Source organism: Bombina bombina, chromosome 1 (genome assembly GCF_027579735.1).
Source record: "Bombina bombina isolate aBomBom1 chromosome 1, aBomBom1.pri, whole genome shotgun sequence".
NCBI classification, from domain to species: Eukaryota; Metazoa; Chordata; class Amphibia; order Anura; family Bombinatoridae; genus Bombina; species Bombina bombina.
In genome coordinates this window covers 1,140,461,440-1,140,480,097 of record NC_069499.1, presented here as the reverse complement: position 1 = coordinate 1,140,480,097, position 18,658 = coordinate 1,140,461,440, and the positions used below count along the sequence as shown (strand labels likewise).

Sequence of the window (18,658 nt, the reverse complement as noted above, 5' to 3'; positions counted from 1 at the left end):
GTTTTTTGTTTGTGTATTAATGGCTACAATAGGCGTGCTTATCTGAGATAGCAAGGACATTTTCTGGTGCCCTTTTAGCTGTTTCCTGTTCCCGGATTTTGCAGCTCTGTTGCATAGCTCCATAGAGGTAGTTCAGCGTTCTCTACGGTGCGGCTGTATGGGGTTCCGGATCATTTTGTTTCCGGCAGCAAGGAGGTCAGGTAGGCATCTCAGCAGAGCTTGCTGAGGTGTGGAGGTTGCCTGTTGTTTTTTTGTGGGGCTGTTGCTCTGTTTAGATTTAAGTTTCTGTCTGAATTTCAGACTATAACATTTGTGTCTTTTTGCATTCATTTTGTGAAAAATTGTTGCTGCAAGATTTATTGTGCAGTTTATTTAAGGATTTTCTAGTTTAAAAAAAAAAAAAGTCTTTAAAATTTAAAGGGACAGTAACGTTTTTTTTGTTTCATTAAAATTCTTATTTTAACTTAGAATTTTTTATTGATTAAGGTTTTTTCCGTTGGAATAAGATGGACCAAGAGGCCCTGCAAGCTGTTGCTTGTTCTCTATGTTTAAATACTAATGTTGAGCCTCAAAAGGATATACTTTTTGATTTTGAGCCTTCATTGTCTAGGGCTGATGTTGTTCAGGAGTCTCCTGTTCAGGCTAATCCGCAGCTTTCTCCTCATACATCCCAAACTTCTGCAGTGCCCTGTGTTTCGTCTCAGGTTGGTTTTTCCTTGCAGGATATAGCTACCCATATATCCTCAGCAGTATCTGAAGCTTTGTCTGCATTTCCTATGTTACAGGGGAAGCGCAAGAGGAAGTATAAGGTCTCTGATTCGGTTGCAATTGTGTGTAGTGTTTCTTCTCATGAGTCTGAGGAGGAAGATACTTCAGTAGCATCATGGTGAGATCTCGGATTCTGATAGTAAATCCTTCCTCTGAACCTGAGGTTGTTTCCTTTAGGTTTAAGCTGGAGCACCTCCGTTTGTTACTCAAGGAGGTTTTGGCTACCTTTGATGACTCTGAGGCGTCAGTCGTGGTTATTCCTAAGAAATCTAGTAAACTTAATAAGTTTTTTGATGTCCCTTCCTCAGTGCAAGTTTTTCCTATACCAGATCGTGTTTAAGATATTATTGCACAAGAATGGGAGAAGCCTGGGATTCCTTTTTGCCCTTCTTAAATTTTTAGGAAGATGTTTCCTATTGCTAATTCTATTAAGGAATCTTGGCAGATGGTTCCTAAGGTGGAGGGAGCAGTTTCCACTGTGACCAAGAGGACCACTATTCCTATTGAGGACAGCTGTTCCTTTAAATATCCTATGGATAAGAAGTTGGAAGCTTTGATTAAAAAGATTTATGTTCACTAGGGGTATCAATGACAACCGGCTGCATGTATTGCTACGGTTACTAGTGCGGCGGCATATTGGTTTGATGCATTGTCTGCTCTATTCAGCAAGATACTCAAGATATAATCACGGTTTTGAGGCTGGCTAATTCCTTTATTGCAGTTGCTTCTCTACAGGTCATCAAGTTGGAAGCTAAAATTTCTGGTTTTTGCCATTTTAGCTCACAGAGCTTTATGGTTAAAATCATGGTCTGCAGATGTGTCCTCTATGTCTATGCTTTTGTCTATTCCTTACAAGGGTAAGACCTTGTTTGGGCCAGGTTTGGCTGAGATTATTTTTGATATTACGGGAGGGAAGGGGCATTCTCTTCCACAGGATAAAATAAATAAACAGAAGGGTCGGCAGAGTAATTTTCGTTCCTTTCGTAACTTCTCTGGTAAATCTTCCTCTTCTTCCTCCAAGCAGGAATAGCCTAAGCCATCTTGGAAGTTAAATCAGTCTTGGAATAAGGGGAAGCAGTCCAGGAATCCTGTTGCTGACTCAAAATCAGCATGAAGGGTCTGCCCTCGATCTGGGAATGGATCTTATGCAGGGGCAGACTCTTTTTCTTCGCTCAAGCTTGGGTTCAAGATGTTCAGGATCCCTGGGTGGTAGATATCGTGTCCCAGGGTTACAAACTGAAGTTCAAGAATTTTCCTCCCAGAGGCAGGTTTCTTCTGTCCACGTTATCTGTAAATCAGATTAAAGGAGAGGCGTTCTTATGTTGTGTTCAGAATCTTTCCGACATGGGAGTGATAGTTCCTGTTCCGGTTCAGGAACAGGGTCTGGGTTTTTATTCCAATCTCTTCGTCATTCCCAAAAAGGAGGGAACTTTCAGACCTATTTTAGATCACAAGAGTGTAAACAAGTTTCTCAGGGTTCTGTCTTTCAAGATGGAAACTATTCGCTCCATTCTTCCTTTGGTTCAGGAAGGTTAGTTCATGACCACAGTGGATCTAAAGAATGCGTATCTGCATATTCCCATTCACAGGGATCATCACAGGTTCCTAAGATTTGCATTTCTAGACAAACATTTTCATTTTGTAGCTCTTCCTTTTGGTCTGGCAACAGCTCCCAGAATTTTTTCAAAGGTCTTGGGAGCATTGTTGGCGGTGCTTCGAATGAAGGGTGTTGCAGTGGCTCCTTATCTGGACGATAGTCTAGTTCAGGCTCCATCTTTTCAACTAGCAAACTCCCACACGGAGTTGTTGTTGTCTTTTCTGCACTCCCACGGTTGGAAGGTGAATTTAGGAAAAAGTTCCTTAATTCCGCCTACAAGAGTGGTATTTTTGGGGACCATTATAGATTCTCTAGAGATGAAAATTTTTCTGACAAAAGCAAGAAAGTCAAGGATTTTCAATACGTATCTTGCTATTCAGTCCCTTCCTCGACCGTCAGTGGCTCAGTGCATGGAGGTTATTGGTCTGATGGTTTCAGTCATGGACATCTTTCCGTTTGCTCAGTTTCCATCTCAGACCTCTGCAGTTATGCTTGCTCAGGCAGTGGATCTGGGATTATGCAGATCTATCTCCTAAGATTGTTCTAGATCAGATGTCTAGAGATTCTCTTCCATGGTGGTTGTCTCAGGATCTTCTCTCTCAGGGAACTTGCTTCCACAGACCTGACTAGGTGATTGTAACCACGGATGCCAGTTTGTTGGGTTGGGGTGCTGTCTGGGGTTCATTAAGGGCTCAGGGTCTATAGACTCGGGATGAGTTGGTTCTTCCAATAAATATTTTGGGACTGAGAGCAATTTTCAATGCTCTTCTAGCCTGGCCTTAGCTAGCTTCAACCCAGTTTATCAGGTTTCAGTCAGACAACATAACGTCAGTGGCTTACATCAATCATCAGGGAGGAACTAGGAGTTTCTTGGCCATGACAGAGGTAGCCAAGATTATTCAGTGTGTCGGAGATTCACAACTGTTGTCTGTCATCCATATTCCAGGGGTGTGCAATTGGGAAGCGGATTTTCTGAGCAGACAGACTTTTCATCCGGGGGAGTGGGATCTTCATCCGGAGGTATTTTCCAGCTTGATTCTCAGTTGGGGGCAGCCGGAGTTGGATCTCATGGCTTCTCATCAGAATGCCAAGCTCCCGTGGTATGGGTTGCGGTCAAAGGATGCTCAGGCTGTTCTGATAGATGCTCTGGCAGTTCCTTGGACTTTTAGTCTGGCATATGTGTTCCCTCCGTTTGCTCTTCTTCCTCGGGTCATTGCTCGGGTCAAACAAGAGAGGGCATCGGTGATTCTCATTGCTCCGGCGTGGCCTCGCAGAATCTAGTTTGCAGATCTGGTGGAGATGTCTTCCCTTCTACCTTGGCGTCTTCCATTAAGGAAGGATCTGCTTCTGCAGGGTCCCTTCCTTCATCCAAATCTCGTTTCTCTGAATCTGACTTCTTGGAGATTGAACGCTTGATTCTTTCTAAGCGTGGTCATTGAGACTATGATTCAGGCTCGTAAACCTGTGACTAGGAATATTTATTATAAGATTTGGCGTAAATATTTGTATTGGTATGAATCCAGAGGCTACTTGTGGAGTAGAATTAGGATTCCTAGGATTTTGTCTTTTCTCTAGGAGGGTTTGGAGAAAGGTTTATCTGCTAGTACCCTGAAGGGTCAAATTTCTGCTTTATCTATTTTATTGCACAAGCGCCTGACGAATGTGCCAGATTTTCATTCTTTTTGTCAGGCCTTGGTTAGAATTCGGCCTGTGTTTAAGTCTACTACTCCACCTTGAAGTCTTAATTTGGTTCTAAGAGTCCTTCAACAGGCTCCGTTTGAACCTATGCATTCTTTGGATATTAAGATGTTATCTTGGAAGGTTTTGTTTCTGGTGGCTATTTCTTCGGCTCAAAGGGTTTCTGAGCTTTCAGCCTTACAGTATGAATCATCTTTCTCTTACTTGGTGTATCCAGTCCACGGTTTCATCCTTACTTGTGGGATATTCTCAATCCCTACAGGAAGTGGCAAAGAGAGCACACAGCAAAGCTGTCCATATAGCTCCCCTCAGGCTCCGAACCCCCAGTCATTCTCTTTGCCGCTCTAACAAATAGCATCTCCACGGGAGGGTAAAGAGTATGTGGTGTTAGATTTGTAGTTTTTATTTCTTCAATTAAGAGTTTGTTATTTTAAAATAGTGCCGGTTTGTACTATTTACTCTGAGGCAGAAAGTGGTGAAGATTTCTGCTGAGAGGAAAAAGATTTTAGCATGTTGTAACTAAAATCCACTGCTGTTCCCACACAGGACTGTTGAGTACCGGAGAACTTCAGTTGGGGGGAACAGTTTGCAGGCTTAGCTGCTTAAGGTATGCTCAGTCACTTTTTCTAACAAGACCCGGTAATGCTAGAAGACTGATAGAAATCCCCATGTGGGAAGGTAAGCCATTTTCTGAGACACAGTATCGAAGGATGGCTTCAGTTAAGGGCTAAAATACTGGTATACACTGTGATGGGCTAAATCGATTACTTTATTAGGGTAATCTTATATTCGTTCAAATGTTTTAGACGTTGAGAACACTTTTGGGGTTTTTATTACGCCTGGCATATTGTAAGACACCTATTCTGATTCAGGAAGGCCCCATAACTCCGGAATGTAGAGGGAGGGGGCCTCATTTTCGCGCCTCAGTTGCACAGTTGTTTTGCAAGGCATCTTCATGCAGCTTCGCTTGTAGAGTCCTGAGAGTGCAGGAGGACTTCAGGGAGGCTTATATTCTTCTACAAATAACCCAAAAGGAAGGTAGGGCCACAGCAAAGACTGTGGCACCGTGCTGTAGTGTGTTAAACCGGTAGTTTACTTCAATTGGCTCCGGTTTTGGCAATAAGGGTTAATTAACTTGATCATGTGGTGAAAATTTCATAAAGATCAAATGTTTTTTGGTGATTTGGTAAAAAAGTGGGTGCTTTTTATTATTTAAAGGCACAGTAACTTTTTTTTTTTCAAAAAGTGAATTTTACTGTATTGTAGTGCTATCTAAGTCTGTCAAACATGTCTGAGTCTTCAGATAGACCTTGTTCTTTATGTTTAAAAGCCATGGCGGTACCCCCATTGCATTTGTGTTTAAAGTGTGCTAAAACATCTAAGCATTTTAAAGACCATGCAGTGACACTTAAAAATGTAGCCCAAGATGATTCTTTAACGGAGGGTAATGAGGATAGTCCTTCTTCCTCTCTCCATGTGTCGACACCAGTTACGCCCGCGCAAGCGATGCCTAGTACCTCTAGCGCATTGGCCCCTATTACCTTACAACAATTAGCAGCAGTAATGTATAATTCTCTTGCAGCATTTTTATCGAAACTGCCCGTTTTTCCAAAAAAGCGCGATAGCTCAGTTTTAAATACAGAGGATGAGCAATCAGAAGCTTTGGATGAGTTATCTGTAGTACCCTCACAACACTCAGAATTAGCAGTGAGGGACGGTCTGTCTGAAGGAGAAATTTCCGACACAGGAAAAGTTTCTCAGCGGGTAGAGTCATATTCCTTAGCGTTTAAATTTAAGCTGGAACACCTCCGCGTCCTGCTTAAGGAGGTTTTAGCTACGCTGGATGATTGTGACCCCATGGTGGTCCCGAAAAATTGTGTAAAATGGACAGGTTTTTAGAGGTCCCTGTATACACTGAGGCATTTCCGATCCCAAAGAGGGTGGCGGATATTGTGACTAGGGAGTGGGAGAGACCAGGTGTACCCTTTGCCCCCCCCTATCTTTAAGAAAATGTTCCCCATAAATGACACCAGGCGGGACGCGTGGCAGACGGTCCCTAAGGTAGAGGTGTTTCAACACTTGCTAAGCGTACAACTATACCAATAGAGGACAGTTGTGCTTTCAAAGATCCTATGGATAAAAAGTTGGAAGGATTGCTGAAGAAAATTTTTGTTCAGCAAGGTTTTCTGCTTCAGCCAATTGCCTGCATTATTCCGGTAACTACTGCAGCGGCATTTTGGTTTGAGGCTCTGGAGGAGTCGCTCCAGAGGGAGACTTCATACAACGAGGTCATGGATAGAATTCATGCTTTAAAGCTGGCTAATTCTTTTATCACTGATGCCGCTTTCCAACTAGCTAAGTTAGCGGCGAAAAACTCAGGTTTTGCCATCATGGCGCGAAGAGCGCTTTGGCTCAAATCGTGGTCGGCGGATGTGTCGTCCAAAACGAAACTGTTAAATATTCCTTTCAAGGGGAAGACCCTATTCGGCCCAGAGCTGAAAGAAATTATTTCGGATATCACTGGGGGAAAGGGCCATGCCCTTCCACAAGATAGGCCGTTTAAGGCCAAAAACAAGGCTAATTTTTGCTCCTTTCGCAACTTCAGGAGCGGACCTGCTGCAACCTCTGCTGCCACAAAGCAAGATAACGCTTCACAGCCCAAAGCAATCTGGAAACCCTTGCAGGGCTGGAATAAGGGTAAACAGGCCAAGAAGCCTGCTCCTGCTACCAAGACAGCATGAAGGGGTAGCCCCCGATCCGGGACCGGATCTAGTAGGGGGCAAACTTTCTCTCTTTGCTCAGGCTTGGGCAAGAGATGTTCCAGATCCCTGGGCTTTAGAAATAGTTGCTCTTCTAGAATTCAAGGATTCTCCCCCAAGGGGAAGGTTCCACGCTGTGTAGAAGATCTTCTAAAAATGGGAGTGATTCACCCAGTTCCAATTGCAGAACAAGGACTGGGCTTTTACTCAAACCTGTTTGTAGTTCCCAAAAAGGAAGGAACTTTCAGGCCAATCCTGGATCTAAAAATTCTAAACATATTCCTCAGAGTTCCGTCTTTCAAGATGGAAACCATTCGGAAAATCTTGCCGATGATCCAGGAAGGTCAATATATGACTACCGTGGATCTAAAGGATGCGTACCTACATATTCCTATCCACAAAGATCACCATCAGTTCCTAAGGTTCGCCTTTCTGGACAAACATTACCAGTTCGTGGCTCTTCCTTTCGGGTTCGCCACCGCTCCCAGAATTTTCACAAAGGTGTTAGGGTCCCTTCTGGCGGTACTAAGACCGCGGGCATTGCAGTAGCACCTTACCTAGACGACATCTTAATACAGGCATCGTCTTTTCACAGAGCCAAGGCTCATACGGACATTGTCCTGGCCTTTCTAAGGTCTCACGGGTGGAAAGTGAACGTAGAAAAGAGTTCTCTGTCCCCGCTCATAAGGGTTCCCTTCCTGGGAACACTAATATACTCGGTAGAAATGAAAAATTTTCTGACAGAGGTCAGGAAGTCAAAACTGTTGAATACTTGCCGAGTTCTTCATTCCATTCCTCGGCCTTCTGTGGCTCAGTGCATGGAGGTAATCGGTTTAATGGTTGCGGCAATGGACGTAGTCCCTTTTGCCCGAATTCATCTCAGACCACTGCAACTGTGCATGCTCAAACAGTGGAATGGGGATTATGCAGATTTGTCTCCTCAAATACAAATGGACCAGAAAACCAGAGACTCTCTTCTCTGGTGGTTGTCTCAGGATCACCTGTCTCAGGGAATGAGTTTCCGCAGACCGGAGTGGATCATTGTCACGACCGATGCCAGTCTGTTAGGCTGGGGTGCGGTCTGGGACTCCCTGAAAGCTCAGGGTCTACAGGGAGTGCAGAATTATTAGGCAAATGAGTAATTTGACCACATCATCCTCTTTATGCATGTTGTCTTACTCCAAGCTGTATAGGCTCGAAAGCCTACTACCAATTGAGCATATTAGGTGATGTGCATCTCTGTAATGAGAAGGGGTGTGGTCTAATGACATCAACACCCTATATCAGGTGTGCATAATTATTAGGCAACTTCCTTTCCTTTGGCAAAATGGGTCAAAAGAAGGACTTGACAGGCTCAGAAAAGTCAAAAATAGTGAGATATCTTGCAGAGGGATGCAGCACTCTTAAAATTGCAAAGCTTCTGAAGCGTGATCATCAAACAATCAAGCGTTTCATTCAAAATAGTCAACAGGGTCGCAAGAAGCATGTGGAAAAACCAAGGCGCAAAATAACTGCCCAGGAACTGAGAAAAGTCAAGCGTGCAGCTGCCAAGATGCCACTTGCCACTTGCCACCAGTTTGGCCATATTTCAGAGCTGCAACATCACTGGAGTGCCCAAAAGCACAAGGTGTGCAATACTCAGAGACATGGCCAAGGTAAGAAAGGCTGAAAGACGACCACCACTGAACAAGACACACAAGCTGAAACGTCAAGACTGGGCCAAGAAATATCTCAAGACTGATTTTTCTAAGGTTTTATGGACTGATGAAATGAGAGTGAGCCTTGATGGGCCAGATGGATGGGCCCGTGGCTGGATTGGTAAAGGGCAGAGAGCTCCAGTCCGACTCAGACGCCAGCAAGGTGGAGGTGGAGTACTGGTTTGGGCTGGTATCATCAAAGATGAGCTTGTGGGGCCTTTTCGGGTTGAGGATGGAGTCAAGCTCAACTCCCAGTCCTACTGCCAGTTTCTGGAAGACACCTTCTTCAAGCAGTGGTACAGGAAGAAGTCTGCATCCTTCAAGAAAAACATGATTTTCATGCAGGACAATGCTCCATCACACGCGTCCAAGTACTCCACAGCGTGGCTGGCAAGAAAGGGTATAAAAGAAGAAAATCTAATGACATGGCCTCCTTGTTCACCTGATCTGAACCCCATTGAGAACCTGTGGTCCATCATCAAATGTGAGATTTACAAGGAGGGAAAACAGTACACCTCTCTGAACAGTGTCTGGGAGGCTGTGGTTGCTGCTGCACGCAATGTTGATGGTGAACAGATCAAAACACTGACAGAATCCATGGATGGCAGGCTTTTGAGTGTCCTTGCAAAGAAAGGTGGCTATATTGGTCACTGATTTGTTTTTGTTTTGTTTTTGAATGTCAGAAATGTATATTTGTGAATGTTGAGATGTTATATTGGTTTCACTGGTAAAAATAAATAATTGAAATGGGTATATATTTGTTTTTTGTTAAGTTGCCTAATAATTATGCACAGTAATAGTCACCTGCACACACAGATATCCCCCTAAAATAGCTATAACTAAAAACAAACTAAAAACTACTTCCAAAACTATTCAGCTTTGATATTAATGAGTTTTTTGGGTTCATTGAGAACATGGTTGTTGTTCAATAATAAAATTAATCCTCAAAAATACAACTTGCCTAATAATTCTGCACTCCCTGTATGGTCTCAGGAAGAATCTCTTCTCCCGATAAACATTTTGGAACTGAGAGCGATATTCAATACGCTCCAGGCGTGGCCTCAGCTAGCGGAGGCCAAATTCATCAGATTTCAGTCGAACAACATCACGACTGTAGCGTACATTAATCATCAGGGAGGAACAAAGAGTTGCCTAGCGATGAAGGAAGTATCCAAGATCATCAAATGGGCGGAGGATCACTCCTGCCATCTATCTGCAATTTACATCCCAGGGGTAGACAACTGGGAGGCGGATTTTCTAAGTTGTCAGACTTTCCATCCGGGGGAGTGGGAACTCCACCAAGAGGTTTTTGCTCAGCTGACCCAGCTATGGGGCATTCCAGAATTGGATCTGATCGCGTCCCGTCAGAACACCAAACTTCCCCTTTACGGATCCAGATCCAGGGATCCCAAGGTGGCATTGATAGATGCATTAATAGCGCCTTGGTCATTCAGTCTAGCTTATGTCTTTCCACCGTTTCCTCTTCTCCCTCGGCTAGTAGCCAGAATCAAACAGGAGAAGGCTTCGGTAATTTTGATAGCACCTGCGTGGCCACGCAGGACTTGGTATGCAGACCTAGTGGACATGTCATCGGTCCCACCATGGAAACTGCCATCAAGGCAGGATCTTCTAATTCAAGGTCCTTTCAAGCATCCAAATCTAGTTTCTCTGCAACTGACTGCTTGGAGATTGAACGCTTAATCCTAGCTAAGCGTGGTTTCTCTGAATCAGTTATAGATACTCTGATACAGGCCAGAAAGCCTGTCACCAGGAAAATTTACCATAAGATATGGCGGAAATATCTTTGTTGGTGTGAATCCAAGGGTTACTCGTGGAGTAAGGTTAGGATTCCAAGGATATTGTCTTTTCTCCAAGAAGGTTTGGAGAAAGGTCTGTCAGCTAGTTCCTTAAAGGGACAGATATCTGCTCTGTCTATCCTGTTACATAAGCGTCTGGCAGCTGTACCAAACGTTCAGGTGTTTGCACAGGCCCTAGTTAGAATCAAGCCTGTTTATAAGCCTGTGGCTCCTCCATGGAGTCTAAATTTAGTTCTTTCAGTTCTTCAAGGGGTTCCGTTTGAACCTTTGCATTCCATAGATATTAAGTTATTATCTTAGAAAGTTTTGTTTTTAGTAGCCATTTCTTCTGCTCGAAGAGTTTCTGAATTGTCTGCTTTGCAGTATAATTCATCCTATCTGGTATTCCATGCAGATAAGGTTGTTTTGCGTACCAAACCTGGTTTCCTTCCAAAGGTGGTTTCTAATAAGAATATTAACCAGGAAATCATTGTTCCTTCTCTGTGTCCTAATCCAGTTTATAAGAAGGAACGACATTTACACAATCTTGACGTGGTTCGTGCTTTAAAATTCTATTTAAAAGCAACTAAAGATTTCAGACAAACATCATCCTTGTTTGTTGTCTATTCTGGTAAGAGGAGAGGTCAGAAAGCGACTGCTACCTCTCTTTCCTTCTGGCTGAAAAGCATCATCCGATTGGCTTATGAGACTGCTGGACAGCAGCCTCCTGAACGAATTACAGCTCATTCCACCAGAGCTGTGGCTTCCACATGGGCTTTCAAGAATGAGGCTTCTGTTGAACAGATTTGTAAGGCAGCGACTTGTTCTTCACTGCATACATTCGCCAAATTTTACAAATTCTATACTTTTGCTTCTTCGGAGGCTATTTTTGGGAGAAAGGTTTTGCAAGCAGTGGTGCCTTCCGTTTAGGTTACCTGACTTGTTCCCTCCCTTCATCCGTGTCCTAAAGCTTTGGTATTGGTATCCCACAAGTAAAGGATGAAACCGTGGACTGGATACACCAAGTAAGAGAAAACAGAATTTATGCTTACCTGATAAATTACTTTCTCTTACGGTGTATCCAGTTCACGGCCCGCCCTGATAATTCGGTCAGGTTCAAATTTAATTTTTACAAATAACTACAGTCACCACTGCACCCTATGGTTCTCCTTATTCTCCTAACCGTCAGTCGAATGACTGGGGGGGCGGAGCCTGAGGGGAGCTATATGGACAGCTTTGCTGTGTGCTCTGTTTGCCACTTCCTGTAGGGATTGAGAATATCCCACAAGTAAGGATGAAACCGTGGACTGGATACACCGTAAGAGAAAGTAATTTATCAGGTAAGCATAAATTCTGTTTTTCTTATTTTTCACTGTGATAAGGTAGTTCTGCGTACTGCCTTGGGTTTTATTCCCAAGGTTGTTTCTGATAAGAATATTAATCAAGAGATTGTTGTTCCTTCTTTTTGTCCTAATCTTTCTTCTCATAAGGAGCCTTTGTTGCAAAACCTGGATGTGGTTTGTGCATTGAAATATTATTTGCAGTCGACTAAGGATTTTAGCCAATCTTCTTCTTTATGTGTTGTCTTTTCTGGTAAGCGTAAGGGTAAGAAATCTACAACTGCTTCTCTTTCTTGTTGGTTGAGGAGTGTTATTCGCTTGTCATATGAGACTGCTGGTCAGCAGCTTCCTGAGAGAATCACGGCTCATTCCACGAGGGCTATTTCATCTTCTTGGGCTTTCAAAAATGGAGCTTCTGTAGATCAGCTTTGCAAGGCTGCGACTTGGTCATCTTTGCATACTTGTTCTAAATTTTCTAAATTTGATAATTTTGTTTCAGCAGAGGCTTCTTTTGGGAGAAAGGTTCTTCAAGCAGTGGTGCCTTCTGTTTAGGTTAACTGTCTTGTCCCTCCTTTATCATCCTTGTCCTCTAGCTTGGGTATTGGTTCCCAACAGTAATTAAGATGATCCGTGGACTCACCGTGTCATTAGAAAGAAAACATAATTTATTCTTACCTGATAAAATTATTTCTTTCTTCTTTCCCTTTGGTCAAATGACTGGGGATTGTGGGTTGGGGGAGTGCTATTTAACAGCTTTTGCTGTGGTGCTCTTTGCCTCCTCCTGCTGGTCAGGAGTGATATTCCCAACAGTAATTAAGATGATCCGTGGACTCACCGTGTCAAGAAAGGAAAAAAATGTATAAATTATGTTTTCGCTCGTGCATAACTGTTAGTGCTCCACTCGTAATCTGGCCCTAAATGAGTTACATAGTAAATAATGTATTTTATTGAATAGTTATCAGTTCTGTTTAATTCATAGAGCTTATTGTACTTGTGTTTTAGGATGATTTATTTCCTAGTTCTCTTTCTCACCCTGGTGCTGGTGGCCTGTGGGAGCCTCCTCCTTTTAACTAGGCGAAGGAAGGGCAGATCTGTGGAGGGCTGGGGAGCCAGGCTACGACGCTGGCGACTTTTGCGACTCTTGTCTCAACAGAAGCAGTTCCAGATTCTAGAGACAGAGACAAAGAATGCCTGGGATATTCAGGAGAATTTCCTGCAGGAAATACTGAGGCAGTTCCATGACACAGAATATGGACGGAAACACCACTTTAAAGACATGACAGGTAGGAAAGATTTGTTTTTTCTAATTTGCAGATTTTATTTCTCTTGATCAACCTCTTATTCTCATTTCTCATCATCTCAGTGTTTAATCCCAGCTATGGAATGTCAGTGCTGTTCAACTCCTGAGATGAACATGGCTGGTGATTGGCGGCTATACCCACACACGACCCATTACCCAATATTGGCTCTGGACCAGTAGTGCATTGTTGCTTAGAGCAAACTTAAAGGGACATAAAAGCCAAATTGTTTCATGATTCAGACAGAGCATACAATTTTAAGCAACTTAACCATGCAGATATATGCTTCTTATTATTGGCTTACATACAGTATGTGTCCAGCTAGCTCCCAGAAGTGCATCACTGCTCCTTCAATAAAGGATACCAGAGAATGAAGCAAAATTGATAACAGAAGTAATCTGTTAAGTTGTTTAAAACTCTATGCTCTGTCTGACTCATATAGAAAACAATCGGGTTTTATGTCCCTTTAACCCTTTCGCTACCTGGAATTATAGAGAAAAACGTGCCCAAAGTACAGAAACATTTTTAGAATTTTTACAGAAATAGAGCTTTTGATTTCTTGATTTACCTATGAAAACTATATATATATTTTTTAAGTAGACAACTCAAGGTATTGATCTAGTCCCAGGTATATTTCATGCCACTACTTGACTGCCAGATACGATCATATAAAAGAAAAACGTTAACTTTGTCCCAAACTTTGGGTTTCTCACTGAAATGTACACACTACCACTGCAGTCATATGACAAATGGTTAGAAAAGCTTCTCTGGGATCCCCTTTGTTCAGCAATAGCAGACATGCATGGCTTTGATATTGCTTGTTGGCAATTAGAATGCTGCTAATTGCAGCTGCACACCTTATGTAAAATTCCAGGCAGGGAAGGGGTTAATCAATTAGCTTGTAAGGTTAGTTTTTGATGCAGAGTAGAAATATCCCTCCCACCTGACAACTCCCACTCCCTGATCCCCACCTCATCCCTCTCAAACAGCTTTCTTCCCTCCCGCACCCCCCACTGGTCACCACCATCTTAGATACTGGCAGAAGGTCTGCCAGTATGCAGTTTTGGGCTTTATTTTTGTATTATTATTATTATTGTCCTCACAGTGTAGTGATCACTCCTCAACCCTCCCTCTACTGTTCCAAACAGCTTTGTAACCCTCCCCTCTATTACTACTGATGGCCATCTCAGGTACTGGCAGCTTTCTGCTAGTACCCAGTTTATTTTTTATTTTTTATTATATATTTTTTTTATTTCTGTAGTGTTGTGGGGCCCCCTACCTACCCCCTTCCAGCGATCATTAATTATGGCGTCCCCCTCTCCGCCTCTGTGCTACCTACCCTCCTCCTGCCTTCCCTCCCACACCTCCCGCTGGCACAAGAAATTGATCGTTACAGATGGGGACACACACAAAGTGTCCGTATCTGTAATGTCTAGGCATCTGCCTTTATATGGAACTGGATAATCAATCATGCTCTTGTTCCAAATGCAGACATATGCCTGGAGCTCAGGACCTGTAGGAGCTTCCTGCAGCTCGGACATATAAATATGTAATATACGATATTTTAGTTTATATACCTTTTAATTAGTATGCTCATTTTGTTTTCCCTTCTTTGTATGATATGGCTAATTTTCATTATCTGCTCGCTATTTGTGTAAGTAGTAGAAAGAGGGTTTAAATCTTAATTCATTCCTCTTCCTTTCTCCCTATTTAAGACACCCCTCAAGCCCACTATCTGAGACTACAAAACTCATTTGACACTGAAATAAAAACAAAGTACAATTTGTGTTTGGTACATTGAGTATGTACTTCAAATACAATTTTCACTTTGTACTCTTTGTCACAGGGGCCTAGTGGAAAGTCCTTTACCTGCTCCTCACTTCCAGCTTCTCCCTCTGCATGCTCCTGTGGCCTTCCGGAGTTCCGGCCTTACGTTTCTGTTGCATCACCGGGTACCATTTTGGTATCACTAGTAGACGTGGCAAAACTGAATGTTGCGAGTCGCGACTGATGACGGTTGCTCCAGAATTGCTTAAAGTATGTGCTAAGATGGTGTTTTCACACCTGGCTTTATTTATGGAGTTAGGTGACACTTCACCTCCAGGAAGAAAATCATTATGAAAGCCATGAGCGTGCTTATTCCTGTGCTCGGTTATTCTGAAGCTTTGGCTAAGGTTACCTGGCGTTCTGCTCCTGTTCCTGACACTGACCCTACTATTGCTTCTGTTCCAGCCCTGTATACCTGCTCTCATCCGTTTATGAACCTTTGCCTGCCCGGACCGCGGGCTGTTTGACCTCACATTTGCATGCTTCTCTTGAACACTTAGCTTGGAATTTTTTTTTCATTTTATTAATAGATCCCCCATGCCTCCACAGACCTTCAAGGATCCTGTCTTCACCTAGAGGTCCCCCTAGAGGTCATGCTTGTAAGGGTGTGCGGTTTTGCTGCTATTGGGTTCCAATTCCTGATTGGCCTATCTGGTCAGTGACATAATAACCGAGCCAGTAGGGAACATGCAGGGACGGCCGAATTGCTTGCAGCCCTTACCCACTAAGTGGCAATCCTTAGCACAATCCATGCAGGAACTTCAAGCCAGTCAAGCTGCTATACTACAATGTGCTGAAGCCATCTTCACCTCGAGTACCAACATTTTCTCTCCTGCTGGCCTCCAGCCCAGAACCTTTTCCTTGCCTGAAACATTTTCTGGCCTCAAATCTGCGTATTGTACATTTATCGTGAACTGATGTTTTCTCTAAAACCACATACATACACCACAAATTTTAGCAAAGTCAGTGCCATTTCCTTGTTATCCGGTTATCCTAAAACCTGAGCCCACCAATTGCTTCATACCAACAGTCCTCTCCTGGACACCTGGGAGTCCTTCATCCAAGTTATGAACACCATTTATGATGACCCGCTGAACTCCTCGGCTGCTCGTGCCACTCCCTGAACCCCTCCGGCTCCTTCTACTGATGCTTTGGAAGAGCGCAGAACTCAAGGAATTTGTCTTTATTGTGGGAAATGCTGATCACATCCTGGAAATGGAGTTTCTTTCTTCTCTACCTGAATACTTTACCTACTCCTCCAGCCTCTTCTCCTTTCCTTGTCTCTCCAGTGGGACGATAAACTGCACCGGATAACAGCCATCATTGACTCCGGGGTCAGTGGGTATTTTGTGGATTAATCCCTTGCTGAATCTATACAGATAACACAGCAACCCAAGATGCACCCCTCCTACTATTTGTAGTGGATGATAAGCCAAAACTGGCCCTGTGCCCTACGAATCATCCTCCAGCATTGGCACTCAATTAATCGAGACCATACACCTGGACCTGGTTCCCTTACCTCTGTTACAATTGATATTGGGTCTCTCATGGCTCCCTACGCACAACCCTGTAATCAACTGGGCTACCGGTTCTGTTACTTTCTCCTCCTTATATTGCCTCCTGAGCTGCTTTCCAGTTCATCCTGCACCAATTCTTTCCCAAGCTACTGATAGCTGATATTTCTTAGTTAAAGATGTGTTCGAGAAGAATTACCACCCAGACAACCATGTTATTGTCCAATTGAGCGGATACCTGGGGCTTCTATCCCTTATGGTCATATCTTTACTTTGCTGAATGTGAGCCAACATTTGAAAGAATATAATGAAGAAAACCAAGGGATTTATTAGCCCCTCTACCTCTCCAGCAGGGTCAGGTATCTTCTTTGTGGGTAAAAAAAAAGGAGGACTTTGTCCCTATGTGGATATGTCAGACACGTCCTACAAAAAAATACAGTTAAGGACCAAGGACGTTGCTGACACGTCCTCTGGTAATCTGAGCGCTGGAAGTGATCAAGATCGTTTCGATGTTGAGGCATTCTGCAATACTGTTCCTGACTGCCTGGCTCCATTTTGATCGCTCCCATGGAGTGATCACTTCCGGTTTCGCTCCACGTGGAGCCCGGCAGTCAAGCAGAGCATCAGAAGCCATTGGGCAGGCTTCTGGTGTTCTGACAGTGTGCTGAGTGCCTCGGTGGGTCAAGGCACCTAGTAAAATATATTTAAAAATATATATAAAAAATGTTAATAAAAAAAAAGCCCCATATGGCCCCTCTCCCCATGTGGCTTCAAAGATGGCGCTGCCCAGTGCATCATAGGGCTTCTGGGGGTGTCCCTAGCCTGTCTCATCATAGGTAGAGAAGTATCAGTACAGCAACATAAGGAGGAAAGTGCCCGTGAAGACAGGGACTCTGCCAAGCTCCCCCAATCACAATAGTACATACAAACTTGTCCACAGCACTGTTTAGATTAAAGAATAACAGTGCTGTGGACAAGTTTGTATGTACTGTCTCATCATAGGGGCAGGCTGGGGTCATCCAATCTGAGCTGGCCCCTATAATTATATTTATAATAATAAAAAATGCCATTTGTCTGATCATGTCAATATTAGTAAATATTGACACTGACGAGTGTGGATCTCTCTCCCTCTCCTCACTTGCGTTTTTGTGGGAGAGAGATCTGTGTTTAGGAGAGAGAAAGAGATTTAGTTAGTTATATTAGTTTAAAAATGTAAAAATTTTGAGACCCAAAGGTTCTTTTCAGAGCCATTGGCCCCTAGCTTGCCAGTGATCACTACAAATCACTGGCTGTTGCACAAAAACACTTTTTTGCTCTGTGCATTGTTTTAGGGGTTAATTTTTTTAAAGTAAATTTTTGTGAGACCCAAAGGCCCTTTTCAGAGCCATTTAGCTAGTTTTCGTCTTAAAAGGGAAGACTCCACAGCTGCATTCATTACTTTTGGGAAATACAGAACCTGGCTACCAGGAGGAGGCAAAGACACTCCAGCCAAAGGCTTAAATACCTCCCCAACTTCCCTCACCCCCCAGTCATTCTTTGCTTTTTGTCACAGAAGGTTGGCAGAGAAGTGTCAGAAGTTCGAGATAGTCTCTTATGGAGGGTAATGCTCTTCGCAGTGGGACTTGGGTTTTAAGTAATCCTATCTGCCTCAATGAGAGCATGGATGAAAGTTAGAATCCGGAGCTGCAGGGAGAGTTTTCCTATGAACCCATCCCGACTCATATTAACAGCTCCTTGGTAATCAGCGTTGACGAGTTTCGCTGCCTACCTTTATTCACTCAAGTCCATGTCAGAAGCAAGGCTACTATACTATCTGTCACACTTGAAGGGCTGTGTTGCTGTTCCACGGCGTAGATTCCGGTAAGATCGTTTTATTTCAATATGTGAATGTTATGTTAACGAACCAAGGGAAGGGTCCCAGTGGGACTCCAGTTATCTTAATAAGGAATCATGGGTTAATATCTCCTGAGGGGGGTTATTGAACAGGGGGGACTTTAATTATGTTTGTTATATGGTTTTATCTGCAAATGTGTAGCAATACCTAGCTTCACAGCTTTTATGGAACATAATGGTCTTATTTTACTGACGCATTCTCTCGAGATTGTGTGCCCTTTTCAGTGACTGGCACGGTGCATCTCATTATGGGTGCGGTTATGTTGTTTCTCACTTCCGTATGCTGACTGTGTGTGACAGAGAGAGTCTAGCTCATGGGTTGTCTGGTTCACAGGAAGTGGTGAGTGCCCCAGCCATTGGGGGTGTTAAAAGGGTGCCAGTTAGTTTTTGTCAATTTTGTAATCCTAAGATTATGGAGGATTCTGATATGTTGGACACGGATGGCTATGATACGGAGAATGTGTCTTGTGA

General features: G+C 43.4%; 1 protein-coding gene across 1 annotated transcript in view; it reads left to right on the top strand.

The window, feature by feature from the left end:
- Positions 1 to 18,658, top strand: part of GHDC (GH3 domain containing) — a 390,939-nt gene that overhangs the window by 106,661 nt on the left and 265,620 nt on the right. Inside the window, exon 2 of the mRNA XM_053699058.1 lies at positions 12,658 to 12,938. Within this exon, the coding sequence (XP_053555033.1) occupies positions 12,659 to 12,938 (280 nt within the window). The 5' untranslated portion in view covers position 12,658. The remainder of the gene's footprint in view (positions 1 to 12,657; positions 12,939 to 18,658) is intronic.